This window comes from Peromyscus eremicus, chromosome 1 (assembly GCF_949786415.1).
Source record: "Peromyscus eremicus chromosome 1, PerEre_H2_v1, whole genome shotgun sequence".
NCBI lineage: Eukaryota > Metazoa > Chordata > Mammalia > Rodentia > Cricetidae > Peromyscus > Peromyscus eremicus.
This window is the reverse complement of record NC_081416.1, coordinates 22,954,382-22,977,649: the sequence shown is the minus strand read 5'-3', so window position 1 is coordinate 22,977,649 and position 23,268 is coordinate 22,954,382. Positions and strand designations below refer to the sequence as shown.

Below are 23,268 nucleotides of genomic sequence, written 5' to 3'. Positions count from 1 at the left end.
GCTAGTCACGAAGATGAAGGTCTCAATTGTAAAAGTGGTAAAGAAAGATGGAAGGTTCCTGTCTTTAATGAGGGAAGTATACTGCATGAATAAGGATAGTAAATCCAGGACTCAGACAGCATAAGGGTACGGTTCAATGAAGCAGAATGGAGAGCTCACACACACAAAAAAAACCCCACCTTATCATGATAAGTGCTAACAATATCCAATGAAAATAAGTGGCTTTCAATAAATGGAGCCATGACAGAAGCATTTATTCACATAGGTGCCTGACAGACATCCATCTTTAATTCCATGTCCATGTCAATCCACTTGAAGTTACACTCAGTTAAGGCTCCTTTCATACTTGACACTAATCATTCCCTTCTCACACCACAACCTACACCTTATAATTTATCTGAAATTCCCTCACCTGTCTACAGCTAATATTTTAAGATTTAGTTCAATCTACAGACGCTATAGGAAGTCTGGCTAACTTGAGCTGCTTTTCTAAGTTTCCATACATAGTCTGCAAGGACAACATTCATCTTTATATCATGTCATGACATTTTTTTTCTGAGAGTTTTGGAAATATTTGCATCCCATGAGCCCATTGTATTATAAGACTTTTCAGCTAGGTTATTTTTGTCTAATAAAACTAGGGTTAATATATTTGAACTACTTAACTTTATATTTTCGGGGATGCTTACTGCAAATTCATGTACACATTAGGCAGACAAACTGGGTGTCAAACATTACTGGTCTGAACAATTTAAATATGCCTGTAAAACAGAGACGATTCATGGAACAAAAGATACTCAAGCAATCAAATAACTGAATTGAGTTTTATTAACAATTTACCTGCTCCATTTTGATCAGGAAGCAATCAATAAAGTCCCGAGGATTGTTAATATCCAGTGATTTTTGGTGTTCTATTAATTTTGCCAAAAAATAATGTTTCAAAAAAGTGAAATTTTTCAGTAATTTTCTGTGACTTCCTGGTAGATAATCAATCATAGCAGGAAAATTATTACAAATCTACAAAAGAAAAATAATAAAAGTTTAAAACATAAGATGTATATATGTGTACCTTATAGTGGGCCCTGGCCAAAAAGAATAAATATAAAAATAAATAGTATATGTCATTCATCTTGATGAGTGATTTTTATAGTGTATATAGAAATCCTCTTTGCTTGTAGAGATGTCAACACAAGAACATAATGAACCAGCTCAAACATGATAACCACTGCTTAAATTCTCACACAATTGTTATTCCATATATGAATATTACATCAGCTCATTTATTTTCTACACAACCTCTTCAATACAACCTTGAATATAAAATGGCATGAAATGATGTGATCTACATTGTGTAGACTGCAACAGAGATGAAGGGACTTGGGATATCCTGATTGAAAGCATAGACATCATCCTTGCTACTTAGTTTCTGTCAGCCACTCTCAGATACAGAATAAGAATTTTAGCAGTGAGATTCTTAAGAATTCTTGAAGTACAACTGTGAACCCGGGCAGACCAGCTGGTGATTTTTTCAAGATCATTAGACAAATTGTCTAGTTCAGCTCCGCACAGGGAAAAATTTGATGGGATCCAGACCCCACTCATTTGTCACTCCTATGACAGATATATTGCTACTTAGGATGTCAACTGTTTATTAAATATTACTGCCACACTCCAGGAATGCTAGTAGATTCAGTGATTCCAAACACTGTCCCTAAATGAAGAAAATAGTCTCATTGCAAATTATATTTCTAAGTGTTTTGATGGCAAGATCTCTAAAGTACTGAATGGATCATAAGCCTTGTTGCTAACAGATTTCAAAAATGAAACAGATATCCACTGAGTTATGGAGGTATCTCTGAGCATTCACCCGATGATTTTTAGAGAAAGTGATTTGAAATTTAATGGAAAGTCAATGAACAGAGTATTAGAAGCCCACAGTTAACTCTTCATTTTTTAAAGAATTTTTTGGAACTTTGGGGTACACATACCTCTAGGTGTTTCGGGGGGGTAGGGTGGGTTGGTTTTGGGTTTTGTTTTGTTTTGTTTTTGTTTTGAAGGAAAAAGCTTGAACTCACCTGTATCCAAGGGGAACTCAGAATCTCTACATTTTCATTTAAAATGTTCATGAAGGTAAGAAATTCCTGATCTTTATAATCAAATCGCTTCTGGAAAACAATGGAGCAGATGACATTGCATGGAGCACAGCCCAGGATGAAGGTGGGATCACAGGGTGAGCCTGAAGAGTTGGGAACAATTGTAAAATGCCACTGAAATATATGTGTGTAAAACACTCTATCTCTTAACAAGTAAAAGAACTTATGACAATTTAAAGCAAGATTTACCCACAAATGGCCTGGTAGACATAACAATATGCATTACATCTGTGCATCATTTTTATGTTTAATATGATTTCAGTGATCTGGTCATCTATCCAATTTATGAAATTGAATATACTCAGTTTTCATCTCATACCTTTATTGATTTGCCTGTCACCCCATGGGTCTGCTGTTTAGAAAGGGGGTAATGGGATTTTTTAAATATTCAGCAATTCAAGACTTCTGGGGGGATTCAAGTCTGTTTGTGAAGCCTCTAAACAATATGATACAAAGATGCATGGGGATGGCAGGCAGGTGGATCTGGGAAGAGGTGAGGGTGTGAATATAATCAAAATACACTGTACAAACTTCTCAAAAAACAAATATAAATGAAGGGGAAATGAATCTCTCCCAAAAAAGAGGAAAGGGAAAGAATAACAGGAACTTAGAAAAACTTATACATAGGAGTTGAAAGGCTCATGTTTTTAGCCAGTAGAGTATAATAAACAGAGAGATTGTGTTAAGTTCATGCATTCAGAAAACTAACATGAAAAGGAAACACAACTATGTCATGTGAATTGAAAATTGTATAAATAAACGTTAATTATAAAATAGATTTCTTAGGGTAAAATTAAGATGAGAACCTTTGTTTGAAATATGCCCCCAAAAGAAAGCAAACAAAAGTAGAAAATAGATAAAGTATTTAATTCTCAATTCTATGTGTAAACTCCCTATGATTTTCTGATTTAAAAGGAAGAAAATGCCTGTGATGATTAATATTGATTGTCAACTCGTCAGCATCATCAGGGATAGAGGCTTGTGTATGTGTCAGGGAGATTAGAAGATCCAACCTAATTGAGGAAGGCACCATTCCCTGGACTGGGCTGCTAGACTGCATACATGGAATGAAGCTGGGCAAGCAGGACCATTCTTATCCTCCAGTCTTCACTGAGCTGACAGCGTGACCAGGACACCTCCCTGGTTCAGGCTCCCCTTCTGTGACATCCCGTTAAGATAGATTAAAACCAGAAACAAGAATCCCAGATAATCTCTTCTTTCCTTCCGTGGCTTTTGTCAGATATTTTATTATAGCAACAGGAAAAGTAACTAACATGTTGTTCATCATCCCCTAAATTCCTTACATTTTACCATTTCTGTACTCTTTGAGGAGCTCTCTTTAATAAAATTACTAAAATCAAATGATTACATTTCATACAGAAAGTGTGCACAAAACTAAAATCCATAGACCCTAAAATAAAAATAACTTGAATCAAAAGCACTTTGGATAAAGACGAGGACATTGACAATAAGAAATTGTGTTAGGGGCTGGAGAGATGGCTCAGCAGTTAAGAGCACTGGTGTGCTTCCAGAGGTCCTGAGTTCAATTCCCAGCAACCATATGGTGGCTCACAAACATCTGTAATGAGATCTGGTGCCATCTTCTGGCCTGCAGGCATACATGAAGGCAGAACACTGTATATATAATAAATAAATAAATCTTAAAAAAAATAAATCTTTAAAAAAAAAGAAATTGTGTTAGTTGTTTAAATGGCACATGCTTTTAAAACCATAGCATTCATGGAAATGCTATATCAATACATATTTTATTATGTCAAAGGAGGAAGAAGTTTATTTAAGAAATGTATTATATTCATGGGTATGAGTAAATGGCTAGGAGTATATGTGAGACTGGGCATGTGTGTGTAACTCAGAGAAGAAATCTGGCTTTTTTCATTTCTTTCACTTAATTTGAAAGATGGCATTTAAACAAGGTCATGTTTCATTGTGAGAAGTATTTCAAGTGTTTTTAAACTTGAGAGTGAAAGAAGACAACTATTGTCGTAAATATATTACCCCAAATACAACAAACAGAGGGAGGTGAGATGAATAAATGAAGATGTAGCCAATAGTGAAAGCTAGTTGTATGCATCACTGAAAACTTAAAATTAATTTTGCAGAATCATGTAATAACATATATTTATTCAAAAATATAAATCAATAGAATAAAAGATTAGAAATAATTCATTCTGTCTTGTATAAATTATGCTGTGCTTTTAGAAGAGAATGAACTGATAAATCTTTACTAAGATATAGTAAATCTTTTTTGTTTACACTACATCATCCACCAGAACTTTGTGCATGGACCTGAGATATGTCAGTTGCACAACATAGTCCAATTAAAGACAATTATACCATCTAGTTACTTTTCTATACAAGTGTGATACAGTGATTGCCATCATATTCACAGACCAAGTATTTGCTAGTGAAATTAATATTTATGCTGAGGGAAATTATTGTCCCTTAAATCATCAAAAAATGAGCTTAAAACTAAAATTCATATAGTCATTTTGTTTTTTGAAAACAAAACAGTTGGAAAAGATCTAGATTAAATAATGGCTTAGATCCTCTACAACAGATAGAATCCCATCATAAAACAAAAGTCACAGATATAAAAACTCTCCTTTTTTTTTAACTACAAATCACACTTTCCATATGAAGACTGAACCAGAACACAGAATGAAAGCTCTGAAAGCTCTGGCCACACTCAAAACTTCTCAAGGACCTAATAACAAGACAGAAGTTTATGATGAGTAACACTCACCATTGGTTTTCCTCAATTCCTCCACAAGACAGCGAGCTTCCTCTTGAACACGGTCCTCAATGCTCCTCTTTCCCATTCCAAAGTTCCGCAGAGTCATGAGTGAGAAGCGCCTCATCTCTTTCCAGATCCTTCCATTGCTGAAAACAATGCCTAAAAGAAAGAGCAGAAATGAGTAGGGACATACCAAATAAGGAAGATGGGCTAATGGATAGTTGCCGCATAGAAAGCCAAGCTGGGTCTGAACAAGTTTTCAAGATTACATTCCATCCTCAAATTCCCTATGACCACATCCCAATATATATACATGGACAAATAGGTGCACAGACAAGAAGATGTATGGACATGTAGGCACAAGGACACTTACCATGGCCTTTAGCAATCTTATCAAACACTGGAAAGGTTCCTCTTCCAGCGAACTCTTCCCCATGATCAATCAAGGCTTCCTTCACAACTTCATATCCATGCAACACCACAGCAGGCTTCCTGCCCAAGTACAGAGTGAACATGGGACCATAGACTTTTGAAAACTGAAAAATAAAAAAAGGAATTAAGAGTGGAACAAAAAGATGTCAGTGTTTGAGAGGCCATGCCTACCAAAAGACTAGGTAGGCTACCCATGGACCTTCTCCACTCTTTCTATTACTCCAGAACCAATTATCAAGTTTGCACCTAGTGCTGTAGCAGAACACAACCTTGTGGAGGAATTGAGGAAAACCCCTTCTCCCCACAACCCCCATCCACATCTCCTGTGGATCCCACAGATCATCCATCCCCACCTTTCCCTCTCTGCCTCTTGGCTGTATTCCATACCCCAACTAGACCACAGGCCACATCTCCCAGCAGACCAGGTAGGATGCCCATGGGCCTACCCCATTCTCACTGTTACCCAGAACCAATACTCAGGATCATGTCTAGCACTGCAACAGACCAAATTTTTTTGGCCTCCTCTCCCCGCAGCCTGCAACATCAGTAAACACTCCAATGAGTACAGCAGATTAGCAGGCTAGGAAAAGAACCAACACACTCTGAAAATGTGGAGTAGAAGCAGAAACAAAGGTACACAACACCCAGCCAACCAAGATAAACCTAGAAATTCGCACCTAGACCTATAATCTCCTCAAACCCAGATGCCTAGATTCTAGTGTAAGAACCCAATCAATAACAGCCAGGACAATGTCTCCACTGAAGCCCAGCTGTTCTAACAAAGCAGACCCTGATTATTCCAGCATAGCTGGAGCACAAGAAAAAACCTTAAACCGATATGTGAAGATGATAGAGGTGTTTAGAGGAAATGAATAAATCCCTTAAAGAAATTCAGGAAAACAAAAACAATCAATTGGAGTAAACAAATGAGTCCCTCAAAGAAAGCCAGGAAACACAAACAAACAATTGGAGGAGATGAATAAATAAAGCCAAGAAAAAAATGAACAAATTAAGTAAACAAATAAAACTGTTCAAGAACTGAAAATGGAAATAGAGCAATAAAGAAAACACAAATGAGGGAATTCTAAAAATGGGAAGTCTAGGTAAATGAACAAGAAATACAGAGACAAGCTTCACCAATAGAATACAAGAGATGAAAAAAACTCAGGTATTTAAGATACAATAGAAGAAATAAATGCATCAGTCAAAGAAAATGTTAATTTAGAAACTTCTTAACACAAAACGTACATGAAATATGGAATACTATGAAAAGACCAAACTTAAGATAATTGAAATAGAAGAAAGAGAAGAATGCCAACTCAAAGGCCCAGAAAACATTTTCAACAAAATCATAGATGAAAAATTTCCTAACCAAAAGAAGGAGATGCCTATAAAAGTACAAGAATCATACTGAAGACCAGATAGATTGGGCCAGAGAAGAAATTTCCATTGCCTCATAATAATGAAAGCACTAAGAATAATCAAAACACTATGTGGTGGTATTTTACTTGTACTGAAATGTGATTTTAATTATATGTTAATAAATAAAGTTGCCCAGGGTGTCAGAGCTATTAGAGCCATAGCAAGAGCCTGGGCCCAGGTTGGCTTGGCATCAGGCTGGACTAACCTTGAGCTACTTGCTTAAAGCCGGTGCTACAGACAACTCAGGCCTGCCCTGCCAAACAGGGGCCCTGCCTGTAAAGCCAATGCACATGGTTGGAGCTTAAGGTAGCCAGAGCCAAGGCTTGACTAGGCTCAAGCGGGAACACTTGGCTAAATTCAAGCTGTTAGGCAGAACTTGTGGCTGTACTTTCTCTCTCTCTCTCTCTCTCTCTCTCTCTCTCTCTCTCTCTCTCTGGATTCACACCTCGGACACTAGGTGGCTGTTTTGAAATTCCCTCAGATTTGTACTGTTCTACACGGACTTGGTAAGTCACTTAACATATCAGATATTTTAAAGGAAACTATTTAAAAGAAAAAAATTTTCCACATTAAAAAAATGGGTTTTCTGTGTACATTGGAAGAAAATTGGGCTTTGTTTGCAATTTTAGGCAGTCTGACAATGGAACAACTATATGAGAAGATTAATGTTGATTGAATTATGCAGTTTATTACTATGCTTATCCTCATTTTACTATTTAAAAAGATAGTCAATTTAAGTGCCAGGGTGACAGCTTTAGAAAAACTTGTTAAACCTGTAAAAATTCAGACAGAAGAAATTAACAGTGAAGTTGCTTCAAGATTGGATTATAAGGTTACAAAAAGAAAGCCTGTTTTCACACAGTTACCCTTAATTTGTCCAGTAACCATACAGCAGTTGCCTGATGAAATGACTACACAAAATATTTGGGCCCCAATTGAAATGTTAGATTTATGAAGGTTTAAGGAGGCAATAGTATCTTATGGCATGCATTACCCATATGTAAAGCAAATGTTAAACTCTTGGTCAACATATAATAGGATTGTACCACAGGACTGGCGGGAGCTGGCACAAGCTGTTCTTGAACCCAGTCAAAGGCTTCAGTGGCTAACTTGGTTCAAGGATGAAGCTAAAAACATAGAAAAACAATGGAGGGATAAAGGAATACAAGTCTGCCAGGATCAGCTTATTGGAGAAGGTCAATATGCTTCAGCACAAACACAATGTTTATATGATGTCCAAACCCTAATTTTATGTCGAACAGCAGCCTTGAATGCATGGGACAGAGTTGAGGAACCAGGAAAAAAAACTGAGTCATTTACAAAGGTTAGACAAGGCCCAAAAGAATCTTTCACAGATTTTTTTACAAAGACTGGCTTCAGCAGTAAAGAGAATGGTCCCGGATTCAGAAGCTAGTAAGATAATAATTGAATTTTTGGCCTTTGAGAATGCGAATGCAGCATGCAAAACAATAATTAGGCCATCAAAGGCAAGATCTGCACCTTTGGAAGATTGGATTAGAGACACGGTTAATATTGAAGCTCATGAGCATGATGATATGTAGGTAGGAGAAGCAATTTCAAAAGGTTTGAGGAATGTTAGATGTTTTGGATGTGGAAAGCAAGGTCGTTTGAAAAGGGACTATAAACAGGTCATTCCTAGAAACAATGTTTCTTCAAGGAACAATGGCAACAGAATGCCCCTTCTTTCTGGAGTATGCAGAAGGTGTGGTAAGGGAAAACACTGGACCAACGAATGTAGATCAACAAGGGACAGACAGGGTAATCCTTTGCCTCAGTCTTCGGGAAATTCCCAGAGGGGCCTCATGCAGGCCCCAATAGCAAATCCAGTTCAAACCTTTCCTGCAGTCATAGAGGAAACCCCTACTCAGAGCAATTAAATAACCAAATGCCTATTGGAATAAATCATGCTGGTCAGGATGATGAAACAGAGAGAATAGAAAACATAAAGAAAATTTTTTGGCAAACTTCTATTAATGAACAAAGACCAAAATTAACGATAAAAATAAATGGCTTTTTGTTGTCTGGTCTGGTAGACACAGGTGCGGATGTTACCATAATTGCACCAGAATTTTGGCATCCAACTTGGCCTCTTCAGGAGGTAAACGTTCAACTGTTAGGAATTGGGACATTATCTCAGGTGAAACAGAGTGTGAGATGGCTCGAATGTATAGGTCCAGAAGGACAGAGAGGAAAATTAAAACCATATGTAGCTAACATAGCTATGAACCTGTGGGGTCGAGACTTGTTGCAACAATGGAATACTCAGATTAACATCCCTCCAATCTCAGAAACAAATCATAAACTAGCACATGTTTCTGAGAGAAATATTAGAAGGCATTATTCTGAGTGGTCACCAGCCATCCATATTATACAAGAACAGGGCACAACAACTGATGATCTTCCAAACACACCAACAGCTCTACCTTTAAAATGGTTAACAGACAAGCCTGTATGGGTCCAGCAATGGCCTTTAACAACAGAGAAACTACAGGCTTTAGAAGAGCTGGTAGAAGAACAGTTAAATGCTCAGCATATTGAAGAATCAACCAGCCCTTGGAATTCTCCTGTATTTGTTATTAAAAAGAAATCTGGTAAATGGAGAATGGTAACAGACCTTAGAGCAATTAACAAAGTAATTCAGCCAATGGGCTCTCTACAATCTGGAATTCCTTTGCCTACTCTGTTACCAAAAGGATGGCCTCTCATAGTTATTGATTTAAAAGACTGTTTCTTTTCAATACCATTACAAGAAAAAGACAGAGAAAGATTTGCTTTCACAGTGCCTACTTATAATAATTCTCAACCGGTTAAAAGATTTCAGTGGAGGGTCCTCCCACAGGGAAAGTTGAATAGCCCAACTCTGTGCCAATATTTTGTACAACAGCCATTGGAAGTGATACATAAAAAATTTCCTAAATCTATAATTTATCATTATATGGATGATATTTTATTAGCTGACTCAAATGCAGATACTTTAGAAAGAATGTTGGAAGAAGTAAAGAAAATTTTGCCTTGCTGGGGATTACAAATTGCTCCTGAAAGATACAAAGAGGAGATTCCATTAATTATTTAGGATATAAAATAGAGCTACAAAAAATTAGACCCCAAAAGGTGCAAATTAGGAGAGATAGACTACAGACTCTTAATGACTTTCAAAGATTATTTGGAGATATTTCTCATCTACGAACTATTGTTGGGGTAAAAAATGATGAACTGCATAATTTGTTCAAAACCTTAGAAGGTGACAAGGACTTAAACAGTCCAAGAGAATTATCACCTGAAGCTGAGAAAGAATTGGCGTTGGTAGAAAAGAAAGTACAGGAAAGGCACGTGGATCGTATTGATCCAAAGCTGGATTGCATTTTGGTTATTTTACCTTCTAGGCATTCTCCTGCAGGAATATTAATGCAGAGGGAAGATATTATATTGGAATGGATATTTTTACCAAATAAACCAAATAAAAAATTAAAAACTTATGTGGAAAAAATCTCTGACTTGATTTGGAAAGGAAAATTGAGACTTTGTCAATTAGCAAGAATAGACCCAGCAGAAATTGTCATACCTTTAACTAAGGAGGACATTGAAAAATTATGGACAGAAAGTGAACGTTGGCAAAGAGCTTGCAGTATTTTTTTTGGGAGAAATTAACAGCAAATATCCCAAAAGCGATAGAATTGATCTTATAAAGAGAGCTGATTGGATCTTGCCTCGAATTGTACAGGAAAAACCCATATCTGGAGTTCGTACATTTTATACAGATGCCAACAAACAAGGAAAGGCAGGTTACAAATCAGAAAATTCAAGTAAAGTGGTTCAAAGTCCTTATAATTCAGTTCAAAAATCAGAATTGTATGCTATTCTGTTGGTATTAATGGATTTTTCAGAACCTCTCAACATAGTAACTGACTCTCAGTATGCTGAAAGAGTAGTATTACATATTGAGACTGCAGAATTTATCCCTGATGCTTCAGAATTAACTTCACTATTTATTCAATTACAAGATACAATCAGGAAAAGGAGTCATCCTTTATATATAACTCACATCTGATCCCATACTGGTCTGCCAGGCCCTCTAGCACAAGGCAATGATGAGATTGATAAATTATTGATAGGAAATGTCCTGGATGCCTCAGAATTTCATAAAAAACATCATGTCAATAGCAAAGGTTTAAAAAAGGATTTTTCCATAACCTGGCAACAAGCCAAAGAAATAGTAAAGAAATGTCCTACTTGTTCCTTCTACAATCAAATGCCATTACCAGCAGGATGTAACCCAAAAGGTACTCAAAGGAATGAAATCTGGCAGACGGACGTGTTTCATTTTGCAGAATTTGGAAAACTGAAATATGTACACCACACTATTGATACTTATTCAGGATTTCAATGGGCAACTGCTTTGAGTTCTGAAAAAGCTGATTCTGTAATCACTCATTTGCTAGAAGTTATAGCCATCATGGGTATACCTGAACAAATCAAAACTGACAATTCTCCATCATATGTCTCTGTTAAAGTGAAACAGTTTTTTGCTCATTACAATATAAAGCATATTACAGGCATACCACATAATCCTACAGGTCAAGCAGTTATAGAAAGATCCAACAGAACTCTAAAGGATATGCTAAATAAACAGAAAGGGGTAACAAACCCCCCCAGAAATAGAATGCATAATGCTCTATTAACTTTGAATTTTCTTAATGCCAATCAGAAAGGAACAACAGCTGCAGAGAGACATTGGATAATAGAAAAAAACTACAGAATTAAATCAGCCTATATACTTTAAGGATGTGCTGACCTCAGAATGGAAACCAGGGTATGTATTACATTGGGGACGAGGTTTTGCTTTTGTTTCTACAGGAGAAGATAAGCTGTGGGTACCATCAAAATTGATAAAGGTTCGATTTGAACAAGAGAAACCTCCTAATTAGATAGGTGACAGTTCATCAACCAGCATGAACATCCAATTTAAACTAACTTATACCAGTAATACATGCCTTTTCATTTAATCAGATAATAACTTGCCAAAAAGGAACATCCCCAAAATTAGTCTTGGGGAAAGGTTTTTGTTTTTGCCTTTTAGGAGAATGAAGGTTAAGGAACCTGAAGAACACTGGACAAATGAGACAACTGAAGAAAAGGGACAAATCATCTATCCCAGGAAACAGTGAAACGGTATATGGGTATATCATCTAAAAAATTTTATGTCTTCCTAAATGTTTTTTTTTCTGCTTTTCTCTAAAGATTGAACACTATTGGTCTTCTAATAGTCCCAGTTCAATTACAATTTAAAGCTGACTTTGGAGTTGGAGAATGGCTCTCTCCTTCTTTAAACTCAAGCATGTTGTTAAAAGGAAAATGCAAAGTCCCTGTATTATGCCAGAATAAAAGAGCCATCTTCTGCTATGGGACAGGAGAAAAGCCAAATTAATTAAGGGACTATTCTATTACTAATGTCAACTCTTTGATTCTATTCTGATTCTTTAAACTTTTCTTAAAGTATAAATTTTATATCAAAATTTACAAGATTAATATATATAGATATATAGATATATATACATTTTAAACTTTGTTAGATATGAATGGTCATATAGAGTACTAACTAATTCTAGAAAAAAGGCTTCAATTAGCTGCATATATATGTCTTTGTGTTCGAGTCTCTTATCAGTTTTCTGCAGGAATTCACGGCCAGTCCTAACACCAACTGAAGTCTCCAGGAAGAAGATGGGGCCCCACAACAACAACAATTCCACGTGGACAATAATAATATCACTAAGCTGACAAACATCATCTACAGATCAGCTTTGAACTACAAGGTGCTCAGAGCAATTTTGAGATGACTAGCTGAGATGATCCAGTCTCAAAGACTACTTGAATAAGGACTTGAGATAAACCCTGAACTTTGCCATTATACACAGAATGGAAAATGAAGGATATAGTTACCTTTCCTAGAATTTGACAATTAACCTAAAATTTTTCTTTCAGGATAAAGATAACTTCGCCCATACCCAGCTGGAAGCAATTTTAAGAGTACTACGCCCACATTCCCAAAGAGGTGGTGTGGGGCGGGTGGTTTTTTTGGTCTTTTTAATGGGTTTTGGGTCTGGGATAATTTTCATTGTTTAGGGGGGTTGGTTACAAGTTGTTGTCAAGGGTTAGGAAAAAGGCTAAGCAAAGGAGATTAGATTTAAAGTTCTTGTTTAAGAAAAAAAGGAAAAAGAAAAGAAAAGAAGAGAAAGACAATTACTAGTTTTAAATACTTTACATTGGATTGGATTGTTTTATATTGTATACAAATTATATATATTGAAATTGATATTGTTAGAAAATGCTATATGTATATTTCTAATTGTACTTATACCGTTCATTTAACAATGCAATTTTCTGATCCTTGAATGTTATTATTACCAACTATTAGGATATAAAGAAATGAAAGTTAGTAGTTAGACATTACAATAGAACTTGTAGTTATATTAGATATGTTTTAAAAATTGAGCAGATATATTTTAGACAGGTCATCTTCAAACCCTTCAGAGATCTACAGAATATGGCATTTAAAATGTTTTAATAACTTAAAAAATCCTTCTTTTTTGAGATATGTCGGCTCCTGGCAGTACCAATCTACTTCAGAGAAAATATGGGCATTGAAGTAACTGTGTATGGAGTTAACTTTCATTGTGGCAAAAGCCACTGGACAACAAAGTATCCTCAAATCAACAGGACAAAATGGACAGACAAGACATAAAACAAAGGACTACTGATTCTTGCCAAAACAAGTGTGGTTATGGCTTTATCAAAAAGCATCTTCTGAGGCCAGGACAATATGGCACCATCCCTGAAGTTACCTTTGCAATTAGGAAAAGGTACAGTGCCCTTTTCTTTGAAGGCAGCTGAACAGGCAGTGGGCTGATGGCTTCTGATGTGCTATGGAACAGCAGCTGAAACAGTTATTCTTGAAGAGTGACTAAGCTCACGCCTCTCAATAGTAGACTGGCATTTGATAGAGGGATGTGGAGAAGAACAGGATGCTGAGATGAAGCCATATATACACAGCCAAGAAGAATGGACAGCTGAATTAAAAAACCATCAACAATTTCCAGAATTTAAAATCCTGAATCATGACATGACACTAGTGGAATTCAGGTGTTTCTGGTACATGGACTGCCCTTACCCAATGTGAGGTTGAACTGTTGACTTTGTGTACATCCTACTTCACAAATGAGTCTGTCAGATATGCTAAGCCTATAGGCTGAAGATGATGCCCCAGCACTGCGGAGAAACCTCAGGTGACTGTCCAGGCAGCTGGCTGTTTCTGTCAACTCACAATTTTTTTGGAAGTTGCTTGCATGCACTTCCTGTTTTTATTTTTATTAGGTAATATTATTTCCTTCTTGGGTCTGAGGGAGTTGAAGATTAGTTAGTTATAGTTGAAGGCTAGTTAGTTATAGTTGAAGGCTAGTTAGTTATAGTTGAAGATTAATTAGGATAGAAAGTGAATTAGATACATTTTGGACTTACCAAAATAGGATAGATAATGAAATTACTTTCTCTGAATTTGTCAAATACAAATGGACTAGACATTGTTTAGGCATTTATTACTTGTATATATTGTATATAGTTATTGTACTTTTGTATATAGTTTTTCTTTTGTTAGTTATAACCTTTTTCTTTTTTTATTTTTATTAAAATAGAAAAGGGGAAATGTGGTGGTATTTTACTTGTACTGAAATGTGATTTTAATTATATATTAATAAATAAAGTTGCCCGGGGGTCAGAGCTATTAGAGCCATAGAAAGAGCCTGGCGGCGGTGGCACACGCCTTTAATCCCAGCACTTGGTAGACAGAGCTGGGTAGATCTCTGTGTGTTCAAAGATACAGTCAACATTGGAGACACACGCCTTTAATCTCAATACCATAGAGGACCTGGAGGGCTGTACATACAGGCAGTGATGAGGCAGTCACATGTTTGGGTTTACAACCAATGAGAAGGTAGAACAGCTAGACTATATAAAGACATACACAAAGGAAGTAGGCCCCTTGTGGAGCTCTCTCTTGGCTGAAGAGGATCGCTGAAGCAGGAAGGGTGAAGCTCTTAGCTCTGACCTCTTGGCTTTCTTCTCTGAATCAGCTCTGTGTTTCTTATTTAATAAGACAGTTGGTTACATCTACAGCACTAAGCATACAGAGCAGAGAAAGAGTATTAAAAGCTGGAAAGGAAAACAATCAAGTAACATATAAAGCAGAACTACTCAAATTACACCTGATTTCTCAATGGAGATTCTGAAAGTCAAAAGGGCTTGGAAAGATGTCCTTCAGACTCTAAGAGACTGTAGATGCCAGCCCAGATTACCATACAAAGAAAAAGTTTCAATGACCATAGGTGAGAAAACAAGATATTGCACAATAAAGTCAAACAACAGTATCTATCTACAATCTAGCCCTACAAAAGTTGCTAGAAAGAAAAATCCAAATGTAGGAGGTTAACTACACTCATGATACATGGGAAATAATCTCACACCAGCAAAACCAAAATAAAGGAAGCACACACACACACACACACACACACACACACACACACATACACACACACAACCACCACCATCACCACTGCCACCACCAAAATAACAGAAATTAACAATCATTGATCATTGATATCTCTCAATATCAATGGCTTCAATTCCCCAATAAAATGACACAGATTAACAGAATGAGTGTCAAAATAGAATCTATCCTTCTGCCTCATCCAATAAATACACCTCAACGTCAAGGAGAGACATTACCTCAGTGTAAAGGGTTGGATAAAGATATTCCAAACAAATGGACTTAAGAAACAAACTGGTGTAGCCATTTTAATATTTAACGAAATAGACTTCATACCAAAATGAATCAAAAGACATGGGGAAGGACAATACATATTCATCAAAGGAAAAATCCACCAAGATGAATTTGAATTTTTTAAAATCTATGCACTAAACAGGGCATCCACTTTTGTAAAAGAAACACTACTACAGCTTCAATCACACATTTACCCTCACATAATGATAATGAGAGACTTCAGTACTCCACTCTCACCAATGGACAGGCTGCCAGATAAAACTAAACAGAGAAATTCTGGAGCTGGGTGACATTATAAACTGAATCAACATAACAGAATCTGAAGAACATTACACACAAACACAAAAAGTATATACTTTCTTTTCATCACCTCAAGAAACTTTCTCCAAAATTGAACCCATACTTATACACAAATTAAGTGTCAATACATACAAGAAAATTAAAATTCCTCCCTGTATTCTATCAGACCACCACAGATTAAAGCTGGATATCAACAACAACAGAATCAACAGAAAGCTTACAAACTCATGGAAACTGAGCAACTCTCTACTGAATGAAAACCGGGTCAAGATAGAAATCAAGAAGGAAATTAAAGGATTTCTAGGATTCCATGAAAATGAATGCACAACATACCCAATTTATGGGACACAATGAAAGTGTTGAGAGGAAAGTTCATAGTACTAAGTGTCTACATAAAAGAAATTGAGACATTTCATACTACAAACTTAACAGTACAACTGAAAGCTCTAGAACAAAGAGAAGTAACCATGCCCAAAGGAGTAGATGGCAGGAAATAATCAAACTGAAGGCTGAAATCAATAAAATGGAAACACAGAGAACAATGCAAAGAATCAGTGGAACAAAGAATTTGTTCTTTGAGAAAATCAACTAAGTAGACAAACCCTTAACAAAACTAACTAAAAGACAGAGAGTGAACATCTAAATTGATAAAATCAGAAATGAAAGGGGGACATAACAACAGACACCAAGGAAATTCAAAGAATCATTAGGTCATACTTTAAATACATGTACTCCACCAAATTGGAAAATGTAAAAGAAATGGATAATTTTCTCAATAGATACCACTTACCAAAGCTAAATCTAGGTCAGATGAACAATTTACATAGACCTATAAACCCTAGTGAAATAGAAGCAGTCATTGAAAGTGTCCTAACCAAAATAAAGCACAGGACCAGAGAGATTTAGTGCAGAATTTCTACCAGACTTTCCAAGAAGGGTTAACACCAATATTCCTCAGATTATTCCACAAAATAAAAACAGAAGGCATATTGCCAAATTCATTTTATGAAACCACAGTTACCCTGATGCCTAAAACACATAAACACTCAACAAAGAAAGAGAATTACAGACCAGTTTCCCTTATGAACATAAATGGTAAAATTCTCAAAATTTTGCCAAACAGAATCCAAGAACAATCAAAAAGTTCATCCACCATGATCAAGCAGGCTTCATCACAGAGATGCAGGATGATTAACATACAAAAATCTGTCAATGTAATATCTACCATATAAAAAACTAAAAGAGAAAAAAAACATGATGCTGTGGAATGTATTTCTGTATGCTGTGAATATATGTTAATAAATAAGCTGCTTTGGCCTATGGCAAGGCAGTTTAAAGACAGGTGGGAAATCCAAGCAGAGATAGAGGATAGAGACAGGCCAGAAGAGGAGATGCCAGCCTGCCACCCAAGGAGCAACATGATGCCAGCAGACAAGTATAACTGGAAGTTTTCTCTCTGGTCCCACCGAGCCCTGCAGTCCTGCAGTTGCTTATAAAATCATCACTCAGTGGCTTAATATTATTTACAAACTGTATGACCTATGTAAGGCCTCTTGCTATATAGTTCTTATATCTTAAATTAACCCATTTCTATTAATCTATGTTTTGTTACATGTTCCATGGCTTTACCAGTCTGCTGGCATGTTGTTTCTTTGGCAGCAGGCTGGCACCTCTCCAGACTCCACCTTTCTCTTTCCTTTCTCTCTCCTTGGATTTCCCACCTGCCTCTAAGCTGCCTTGCCATAGGCCAAAGCAGTTTATTTGTTAACCAATGGAAACAATTTATATTCACAGCATACAGAAAGACATCCCACAGCACTTCACATTTTCTGTCTAATCAAAAAGGAAGGTTTTAACTTTAACATAGTAAAATTCTATATAACAAAACAGTTATCAATTAGTTACAATATCTAGTCTATTTGTATTGGGCAAAATAAAAAAAATCTACCATCTATCCTATTTTTGTGAGTCTAAAATTTCATATTTAATTTATCTTTTAGCATAATCAAGGAAAATTATAACTATCTAGTCTTCAATTACATCAAGGTTAATTGTAATTGCATTGTAAACAACTTCCAAAATTTAGAAATGACAGAGACATCTGACTGCCTGAACAGTCAACCAAAGTTCCCCTTCAATGTTGGCGCACCCCTCTTCAGCCTATAGGCCTAAAGTCTCTGGCAGACTTTCTTGTGAAGCAGGAAATTTGAAGTATAGTCTCAATCATTGGCAAAGTTCATCATTTGTTTTCCTCTGCATCCTGCAGAATATCTGGTGGTATCTTCTGTGAAGCAGAAGATGAAAGATCATCTCGCCTTGTTCTGGAAAAGTTCAGTGGTCAATCTCCTATGGGTCCTGCATGTCCAGTCTATACAACATACTGTCAAGCAGTCCAGACAAGAGTAGTTTCCTACCCAAATGGCTAACTTTTGCCACAAAGACAGCAAACTCCATATGGAGATTCTTCTTTGATGCCCATCATCTTCTCTGAAGTAGATTGGGTAGATTGGTGCTGCCAGGAGCAGACATGTCTCAGTGTCTAGAAAAGCCTAAGTTTTAAAAACATTTTAAATGTCATATTCTATAGGTCTTTAAAGTGTTTGGAAATTACCTACCTAATTGAAATATACCTTTATATACCTAAAATCTTTAACTAACCTGAATATAAGCTTGATTATCATAGATGACTAATTATTAATCTGTATTTCTTAATTATCCGTTACAATTTTAAATTAGTTGCATAAACATAATACCTTAAACAAGAGTAGAAATATATACAGTTTAACAAAATTAACTTTAAATTTGTATCAATAAACTAAAATCCATAGCAATGTAAAACATTTTAAACAAATTGTTGCTCTTTAAAAGTAGATTCAATTATCTACCCTTTCACCTTATCATATCTATATCCCCTTTTCTTCTTTAGGAAGAGATTGCATTTATAATCAACCTGATTTAAATAAAAATAGACATTTATAAACAATATTTTGGGAATTGGGCATAGCTTTTCATACTATTTCCTGCTGATTGGGGGCACTAACAATGTTATGGGAATCCTGTGAAAATTTAAGATAATGGTCAAGTCCTGACTGGAGTAGTCTGAGATTGTATTGTCTGAGATATTTGCCTTGAAGCTATTCTGGATATTGGATCATCTGGAGACTTCTCAGGGGGTCTTCCTTGAAAGAATCCTATTAATCTGGAAGGAATCCACAGCTTCTCATCTTCTGTGGAAAGAAAAGCAGAACCTCTTTTCTAAAGCAACATATCCTTAGATATAAATTTTAAAGTCATGGAACATTTAATAAAATATACATGTTGGTTTAACTTAGTAGCCCCTACAATCAAATGTCTCTCTGCACTTAAAAGTCACAAAGACAATATAGTTATATACAGTATCCAGATTCTTTGTGTAATTTTCATCTTTATGTGGCTTTTTTATATTACTTTTATTGTCTTCTTAAAGACTTTATTTTTTAAACTATTTCTTTATATAACTGTTTATATTCATTTTCCTCTCTCTTCCAAGCCTACATACATTTTTACACACATTGTAAACCACTTAGAGTTTTATTCCACTTGAATCTGTCATATTGTGAATCTATAATACTTCTCTGACAAGGAGAGATTTTTAAACTGTTAAGCTGCATGGCTAAGATGAAAGATGAAGCTCTGGCTGCTGACTTCAACCCCCTCAGTTCCCAAACACAGTGGAGGTATGTTTAACTCCAGCTCTGGGAGCCATGGTCACCACCAACTCTAGGAAGCAGTGGGTCTACACCTAAAACCATCAGCATGTAGCCCAGAAACCTTTTTCTCTCTTTTTCTTTCTTTCTTTCTTTCTTTCTTTCTTTCTTTCTTTCTTTCTTTCTTTCTTTCTTTCTATCTATCTATCTATCTATCTATCTATCTATCTATCTATCTATCTTTCTTTTTTTTTTGGTCTCTACTGGCAAAATCTAAATCCACCATGCAGTGCGCTGCATGGCTTGGAGACATCTCTGTGCACCATGACAGGAATCTACCATGCTCTAGGTCAAGCCCACATGCCACAAACTTGCAATACTGTAGCTCAAGCCTTCACACTGCAGTGTCTCTATAGCATGGCTTGCTTGAGAGCCACAACTAGGAAGCTGTTTTTGGCTTCCTTTTAGATTCTTTTTAAAAAGCTTTCTCAGGTTTTAGGTGAAAATTCTTGCCCCATGTTGGAACACCAGATGTAGCTGGAAGTTTTGCTGTGTCCCACCTGGTCCTACAGCTACTTGGTACCAAGTAAACACACAGAGGCTTCTATTAATTACAAACTGAATGGCCTATAGCTTCAGCTTCTTTCTAGTTAGCTCTTTCATCTTAAATTAAGCTATTTCTATGCATCTATATATTGTCATGTGGCCGTGGCATTACTGGTCTGTAAAACAAATCTTAAAAGGTTTTATTAATAAAAACCTTGGAGCCATATATTGGGGTGAAAGCTGAAAGATCAGAGAAATAGAACAAGCCAGCCACAAGATCTTACTGTGAGGAAATCCTCAAAAAGAGCTACTTCCTTTATACTTAGGCCTTATATAGCTTTCTGTGCCCTGTCATCTTACTTTTCCTCTCTCTCCAGCTACATAACTTCCTCTTTCCACCCAGCTCTATCACTTCCTGTCTGTCTGTACAGATCTACAGACCTCTATGGTAAACTAGTGCCAGGATTAAAGGCATGTGCCACCACTCATGGCTCTGTTCACAGTGTGGCCTTGAACTCACAGAGATCCAGATGAATCTCTGCCTTCTGAACACTGGGATTAAAGGTGTTTGTTACCACTGCCTGACCTCTATATTTAATATAGTGGCTGGCTTTGTCCTATGATCCCCAGACAAGCCTTACTGGAGTATAAAATATATTACCACATTTTCCCTTTTTTATCTCAAATAATAAAAGAAGGCTATAATTAATATAATAAAAGCTATACAGAATAAGTACAACAACTATATACAATATATACTGGCAATAAATATATCAACAATGTCTAGTCCATTTGCATTTGACAAATTCAGTGAAAATATTCCATTATCTATTATATTTTTGTGAGTCTAAAACATACTTAAATCACCTTATATCCTAAATTGTATTACCAATCAAAAACTATCCTTTGATGTCTTTCAAATTTACACACTTTACATCGCTTTAGTGAGTTTCTGTTCTCAATCTTAACAAGGAAAACTATATCGGTCTAATCTTTAACTCCCTCAGAGACCTGAGAAAGAAATAATATTGTCTGAATAAGGAGGAAGTGCAAACAAAGAACTTCCAAAAAATATGAGAAATGGCAGAAACAGCTGGCTGCCTGGACAGTCACTGGAGGTTAAAATATTTTGTATTCGTTGCTCTAGATTTTAGTTTATTACAAATTCAAAGTTAATTTTCTTATACTGTATTTATATTTCTACTCTTGTTTAAGGTATTATGTTTATGCAGCTCATTTAAAATTGTAATATATAACTAAGAAATACAGATTAATAGTCATCTAGGATAATCAAAATTATAGTCATGTTAATTAAGTTTTTTAGGTACATAAAGGTATATTCCAATTAGGAAGGTAATCTTTAAACACTTCAAAGCCTTATAGAATATGACATTTAAAATGTTTTAAAAACTTAGACTTTCTGGACAGTGAGACACATCTCCTCCTGGTTGCACCAATTTACTTCAAAGAGGAAGATGGGCACGGAAGACACTCCATATGGAGTTTCTCTTCTTTTTGGCACAAAATGGCCTGCTGGGCAAAGAAATGTTCTTGCCTGGACTGCTTGACAATATATTATATAAAGTGGACATGCAGGACCCATAGAAAAATGACCAATGAAATTTTGCCAAAACAAGGCAAGATGGTCCTTCAGGTTCCTGCTCAGCAGAGGAGACTGCAAGACATTCTGCAAGACACAGGGAGAAGTGACTGAGAAACTCTAGGCCTATAGGCTGAAGACAGATGCCCCAACACTGCAGAAAAACTTTAGATGACTGTCCAGGAAGCCAGATGTCTCTCTCATTTCTAGAATTATGGAAGTTGCTTACAAAGCATTTTCTGTTTACTTAGATAATATTATATCCTTCTGGGATCTTTAATGTAGTTGAAAACTAGATAGTTACAATTATAGCTTTCCATAATCATGATAAAAGGTAAATTAGATATGAAACTTTAGACTCACAAAAGTAGGATAGATGATAAAATATTTTCTTTAATTTTACTAAATACAAATAGACTAGATATAGTAACTAATTTTTGCTTGATAACAGTTTTGTTCTATGTAATTTTACTATGTTAAATTAATACCTTCCTTCTAGATTATACAGAAAAGGGGAAGTGTTGTGGGATGTCTTTCTGAACGATATGAATATAGGTTGTTTCCATTGGTTAATAAATTAGCTGCTTGGCCCATGGCAAGGCAGCTTAGAGGCATGTGGAAAATCCAAGCAGAGAGAGAGGAAAGAGACAGGTGGGAAGAGGAGATGCCAGCCCACTGCCCAAGGAGTAACAAGATTCAAGAAGACTGGTAATGCCACGGCCACATGGCCACATATACGTTAATAGAAATAGGTTAATTTAAGATGAAAGAGATAGCTAGAAAGAAACTGCAGCCATAGACCATACAGTTTATAATTAATATAAGCCTCTGTGTGTTTACTTGGCAACAAGCAGCTGTGGGACCAGGTGGGACACAGGAAAACTTCGAGCTACAATATGATCATCTCAATTGATGCTACGAAAGTCTTTTACTAAATTCCACACCCCCTTAAAATGAAAAACACAGAAAAAATTAGGGATACAAGATACATACCAAAACATAATAAAAGCAATTTACAGCAAGCCTGTAGCCAACATCAAATTAAATGGAGAGAAACTCAAAGCAATTTCACCAAAATCAGGAACAAGACAAGGCCATCCACTCTCTCCATATCTTTTCAATATAGTACTTGAGTTTTGCTAGAGCAATAAGAAAACTAAACGATATCAAGGGGATATAAATTGGAAAGGAAGAAGTCAAAGAATCTATTTGCAGATAATTTAATAGCATACACACATGACTCTAAGAATTGCACTAGAGAGCATTTATAACTAATAAACATCTCCAGTAAAATGGCAGAATACAAAATTAAGTCAAAAATACCAAGAGGCCTCCTATATACAATGACAAACAGGCTGAAAAAAATTAAGGAAAACAGTACCCTTTACAATAACCTCAAATAATATAAAATAGCTTGAGGTAATTCTAAACAAGCAACTGAAAGACTTATGTGATACAAACTTCAAGTCTTTGAAGAAACAAATTGAAGAAAATATCAGAAGATGGAAAGATCTCCCATGCCC

The 23,268-nt window shown here is 36.0% G+C and overlaps 1 protein-coding gene across 4 annotated transcripts in view; it reads right to left on the bottom strand.

The window, feature by feature from the left end:
- LOC131896265 (cytochrome P450 2C42-like) overlaps nucleotides 1-23,268 on the bottom strand; it is a 42,549-nt gene that overhangs the window by 7,771 nt on the left and 11,510 nt on the right. For 2 of the 4 annotated variants that reach the window (XM_059246840.1, XM_059246846.1), the window contains exons 2-5: nucleotides 5,282-5,444; nucleotides 4,918-5,067; nucleotides 2,076-2,236; nucleotides 841-1,017 (exon numbers count right to left, since the gene is read on the bottom strand). In XM_059246840.1, the coding sequence (XP_059102823.1) occupies nucleotides 841-1,017; nucleotides 2,076-2,236; nucleotides 4,918-5,067; nucleotides 5,282-5,444 (651 nt within the window). The remainder of the gene's footprint in view (nucleotides 1-840; nucleotides 1,018-2,075; nucleotides 2,237-4,917; nucleotides 5,068-5,281; nucleotides 5,445-23,268) is intronic. The other 2 variants (XM_059246860.1, XM_059246851.1) reach the window with 2 other exon arrangements.